Consider the following 5,780-nt stretch of genomic DNA (forward strand, 5'->3'; position numbering starts at 1 on the left):
AGAAGACGTTTCCTAAGTTTAAACAAAAGAGATTTCTACTGAACTCTGCACACAGCACTTGAGCCAAAATTGAGGTTTATCGCTATTCTGGAGACTAAAAACTCCAGAGGTAGCAATTTAAGAAATTCAGTAAGGTTGAATCAAAAGATAACAGGAAGTATCAAGCCAAGAACTAGGAATCCCATGAAGTGTTTCACCGTAAGAGATTAATTTATCTCAGTAGCGAAATCTGCTCAGCCCAAAATAACTCAGTTTCCAAGTTCTGTGCAGTACCTCCATCTTAAGAGGTATAAACTCAGTCTTTTTTGGAGTGACATTAGAAGAATGAAAGCTATTGCAAAACCACATACACTTGATATCCACTTCCTCTGTACTACATCTAACAAATTAATCCTCAGTATAGATTTTTATACTAATTTCTTCTTGATTAATAAAGCTATCACTTTAAATTAAGGCAACTGTTCTTAAGTAGGTCCCATGCTCTGCAAAGTTAGGAATAATTTCATTCCTTCCATAACAGTCTATAAAAACCTGAGCTCTCACTGTTCAGAAGCATACTATTTATCCACTCCCAATCAGTACAAGGATTTTAAATATAGTATTGTACTAGTTCTGGCATACAAGTTGACAGTCACTAATTAAAAGTCAAGAAAACAATGACTTTGCATATGTCTAAAGCAAAGTTCAATAAAAAAAACAAACACAGAAAGCCTTACTTCAGAAGCGAGAATAAGCTTGACTGTCTACAAAAAAGACTGAAAAAAATTAATGACATTCCAAAACTCTAATATGGAAGTTACCAATACCAACAATAGTTTAACTTTATAGCACTTATGGCACTTTTAAGTGTTCAGGTATATGACTCAATGCACTTTTCCAATTCTGGTTAAAAAAAGAGTCTTTTGCAATGACTTCAGCAGATACGGAAGTTCAGCAAAGAAGCTGTAAGTGCAATATCATCAGTGTCTTAACAAGAAAGAGATTCGTGGTGCTATTTCTCTATTTGGACGGTCAGAAAGGCCCAGGTTACATAAAAAGACTACATCATCAATTCACATAAACATAGCTGCTGCTTCACTGAGTCAGTAGCCTTCCTGCATAAAACCCAGCCTTAACTGAAACATAAGAACAGCTCAGTGAGCTGTATTTCTCCCCAGCATCTCACTTTTCAGATAATGCAAAGGAATATTCTATATCTAACAATTCACTAAAATGTATCTTTGTAACAAGGGAAATATTCACCTTTGTTTCTAACCAGCTTTTTTGAATAATCAAAAGTTAGAGTTTTCCCTTATCCAGCTATCTCTTCACACAAGAGATTAATGAGAATTGTAATAGCCAGCCACATAACTTCCTAGGATAAATTTAGTGGTTTTTAAAACTTCAAAAGGCTTTTGCAAATGCCAGCTATCAGCAGAACCCAAGTTTGCTCTCTTACTACTCATGTCTTGTACGTAAACAATTTGCTTGGTTTTATAGTTTTGTACCATACTTCTAAGAAATACGCACACATATACACACAGTGCAGTATCAACAATACTGTATGCCTCTTGAGAACGCTGAACTAATGCTTTTCAAGAGTTATGACAATCTCTGGTTGTATGAGAGATGAGCTCTGACAAGGCCTGTCAATTGTAAACACCACCCTAAAAAATGAAGTTTAAAGGTTGCCTTGAAAGGTCAGGACAAACAGGAAAAAAAATAAAACAAAAAAAGAGTATTTTGTTTGTCATCTTGAAAGTTTGGCAGTGACATAGGGTTGTTCTATACTCACTCAAAAATATTATCCAACTGCATGAAAGCAGCAACTGAAAATAATTATACAGAAAAGGAACTTCCTAAGCTCATCTTTTTCTCCAAACTTAAGTCAGAGGTATCATTTCATAAACTCAAGAATTAATATTACTAGCATTGCAACTTCCAAGCATTACAATGTCCACTTTGAATTCTCAACTGAATAATACAAAGTCAGTAATTCCAAACATACAAACGACAGAGCAAATGCAGAATCTGAGAAAGCTTTGCTTTTCCTAACTAAAATAAATCTCCTGTATTAGTGAAGTTGCCATGTAATGTTTATACTGAAAATAGCAGCATGTTAGTGCAAATGTAACTATGTAATGTTATTTAAGAGTTTCTAGTTAAAGTATCATAAACAGCTACATTAAGACAAATTATCAAGTTATTCCAAACTTGTGAAAGTTGAAGATCGCTATTACTAAAACTCATAGAAGTACCCCAAACCTTTAAAACATTGTTATTAAGCATTTGGAATTTATGTAGTCGGAACAAAATAAACTAAGAATGAAAGCAGGCAAAATAAACACACTCCCATTTTCCTGAGGCCAAAAAGCCTAGCCAGCTTCAAAGCTGGTTTCTGGTAATTTTTCATTGCCATAATGAACATGTGCAAAACTTATCTATAAAGACACTGCAGCCTCGTTATACGAGCATTAGAAACTACCTGGCATAGCCATTTTCCTTTCTGCATTCGCCCACTGTGTTTTTTCTGCCATAAAGTCTTTCAGTTAAGCTTGTCTCATGTTATCTACCTCACAACTGACTTAGCAGTATTTTAGACTGAATAAAACAAGCACAACAGGCAAGCATGGTTATTCTTCAAATAAAGTTTATGCGTTTAAAACAATAATGAATAATCCCAAATAACAGTAGCAAAGCAATAGTGAATAATCCTAAATAACAGTAGCAAAGCAATAGTGGATAATCCTAAATTCTTTATATTTCTCCTTCAATGGCAACAAAAAACCCAAACAAAAAACCGAACCTAGCATATAAACGTGCCTTATTCTTACAAGCCACTTGACCACCTATCCATCGCTGGTTCCCCCGACTTATATAGGATAATAAAATGCTAACATTATGGACTAGGGAACTGAGGAGCAGGAAGCTCCGTCGTCTCAACCTGGAGCCGTCAAAATGTTAGCGAGGGAAAAACGGAAGAAGAAAGGGGGGGACACGGACCACACCAAAACCAAACAACAAAAAGCCACTCCAACACGCGGGGGTGGAGTGAAAGAAACCAGCGAAGAAACCGGGCTGAAATTATGTCCCACTTCGTTATCCATGACTACCAGCAGGGTGGCAGCCCGGCAGCTCCAAAGCACAAGGCCCACTTTTTCAGCAAGAAAGCCCCCCGGCCCCCGGCGGGGGGAGGCGCGGGGCCGCCGCCGGCCACGGGGCGCCGCCCTCGGGCCCCCGCAGCCGCTCGCCATTCCGCAGCCACCGGGAACCGGGCGGATTTTGCAAGGACAGCGGGCACAGCTCGGGTCGCCTGCTAGAACCAGCACCTGTGTCGCTCCTGCCCCCGGATCGAGGAAAAACCAGCCACAGGGGGGGCGGGTTTGTCGGGACTCGTGAGAGAAAAAGAGCTTCACCTTTGGCGGCCGGGGCCAGTAGAGGGTAAGCGTGCGGCGCTTCGCCTGGCCTGACCCGCCAGCGGGTGGAAGCGGGCCGCCCCGCGGCCGCCCGGCCCCTCACGCTTGCCGCTAACAGATCACGATGGAGAAGGCGACAACAATAACAACCTAAAAGCCACCTCAGCATCTCCTTCGGGACTGGCAGCGCTGGGGGACACAGGAAAGCACGCCAGCCAGCTCTTGGCGGGCCGGGCGGCGAGGAGCGGCCCCGCGGCCCCTCACACTGCGGCACCGGAAGGGCCCAAGGCCGGAGGGGGGGGGGGGGGGCGGGAAGGGAAGGGCGAGCGCCAGCAGAAAGGGCCCGAGCGGGGCAGGGAGCACTAGGCGCTACGAGGAGAGCGCTGAGGAAAGGCCGGCAAACACACGGGCCTGTAAGACACCCCGCGAGCTTTCCAACTTACAACGGCATCGTCTCTCCGGCCCCTCCTCCTCCTCCTCCGCCGCCGCCGCCACCACCACCACCACCGCGTCGTCCCCTTCTCCCTCCTCCTCTTCTTCTTCGTCCTCCCCCACCACTGCCGCCTCCGGACCGGTCACTCGTCCCGCCGGGAAGCGGGAACCGTGACCATGGTAGGGGCCGGGTTCAGGCCTTGGAGGGAGGAGAAAGCCGATCGCTAGGCCCGGCCGCCGCCGCTTCACTTTCCTCTTCCCCTCCGGCCTTCTAACATGGCGCCCAGACGCTACCACAGCAACGTTCTAGAGCGGGGGGGGGAGGGTCTGACGCAGCGGCGCGGCCACCCCCGCACGCCGCGCACGCTGGCTCGCCCGCGCATGCTCAGACGGGATGGCGCCGCAGGGCATCCTGGGGGTTGTAGTTCCGTGAGGGGGGCAAGCCCGAGTTTGAAAACAAAGCGCTAACGGCTGCGAGGCCGGGCCAGCTGGGGGGGGGGGGGGGGGGGGGGCTCGGCGCTACCGGGCACCCGGGAAGGGGAGGTTCGAAGCGAGGAAACCAAGGCATACGGGGAGCCGCCGGGGAGCGGGGCGGCCGCGGCCCCCGGGAAGGCAGGGCCGCGTTTGCAGCCCCCCTGCTCCGCTCCTACGGGAAGCGGAGGGGGTCGGGGCTGGGTCGGATCCGGGCCTGTCCTTGGGTCGTACCGCCCCGCCGCCCGCTTGGGTTGGGCTTTGTGCCCCGCACACGGCAGAGAGATCTGTTTCTAACCGTTTTTGAAAGATCTGTCTGTAACAGACTGCTTCAATTTCAGAAAATTTTAAACAACAAGAAGGAAAAAATCACACTTTTTACATACCAGCTCAAAACTTGCTTCTTGGAAAAGTAAACGCATTACTCTACACAAAAAAACCAACCCAACTTTTTTATCTCCTTTTTTAGTGTCCTGTTTTCATCTTCTTTCTGAAAAACAGGACTTTCAAACTAAAAATTTATCTAAAAATTACCGATTATTTTATCTTCAACGGCCTCATGATAAATGGTAACTAGGACTGGCAGCATATAGCAAATATAAATCCCTCAAAAAACTATTTCTTTAGAGTAGGTGATGGTTCTGAACTCTGTTGCTGTGTGACTGTGTGAAAACACATAAGACTGTTTCTAAAAATGTTAATATATCTGAATAACTACATTGGGCATTAATACACCCAACGTTCTAATTCTAAAATTAATAGATACAATAAGTGTAAAATGTTTCTGAATCACCACTCTTTCAGTTCTTCCCGCCCCCCCCCCCCCCCCCCCTTCTCCCAAACAGTCCTTGGTTTCTGTTTTGACAAAATCCTGTATTTGTTTTACACCAAATAGTCAGCACAGATATTGACAGTTTCTGTGAAAAGTACATGAAGTCAATAAAAAAGGGAATGACAGCCACAGGCTGGAAAGTCTAGATTCTTCAAGAATCTATAAAAAACGTATCAAATATTGAATGATGAAGAGAATTAAATGAGAACTACACCCATGTGTTTGATTTCTTTTTTTTATTTTATTTTATTTAGGAAAAGGTTTTCTCAGGCTAGATGCCTATATCCGCTATGGATCAGGACAATTTGATTCTACTTATTGCTTGAATAGAAAGTGTAGCTGAAAAAAAGTCCAGGAAGAAAATTTTGGAGAGAGAACAGATTCTTACGGTTCACCGTTTCAAATAGACATATGAAATACAGATGCATAAATGTATTAATGAATACGTGCAGTAAAAGGTACTTTTGTAGAAAGAATACCAAAAACCCAATACAACATAGTAATGAAGTATGAGAAATAAAAATGGAGATTGCATAATAAGCCTAAACAAAAATAATTTCAGAAACTAAGTATTTTTATTTAAAATGCATTAGGAATTTTCTTCTTTTCTACTTAACAGTTTTGATAGCTGTGAGGATTTAGTGTTTATC

The 5,780-nt window shown here is 44.1% G+C and overlaps 1 protein-coding gene across 1 annotated transcript in view; it reads right to left on the reverse strand.

The window, feature by feature from the left end:
* PAPOLA (poly(A) polymerase alpha) overlaps positions 1 to 3,863 on the reverse strand; it is a 46,538-nt gene extending 42,675 nt beyond the window's left edge. The window contains exon 1 of the mRNA XM_082484847.1: positions 3,839 to 3,863. Coding sequence (XP_082340973.1) covers positions 3,839 to 3,846 — 8 coding nt within the window. The 5' untranslated portion in view covers positions 3,847 to 3,863. The remainder of the gene's footprint in view (positions 1 to 3,838) is intronic.
* Between the last annotated feature and the right edge of the window lie 1,917 nt (positions 3,864 to 5,780).

The sequence above is a fragment of the Vanellus vanellus genome, assembly GCF_965231255.1.
Source record: "Vanellus vanellus genome assembly, chromosome: 6".
NCBI lineage: Eukaryota > Metazoa > Chordata > Aves > Charadriiformes > Charadriidae > Vanellus > Vanellus vanellus.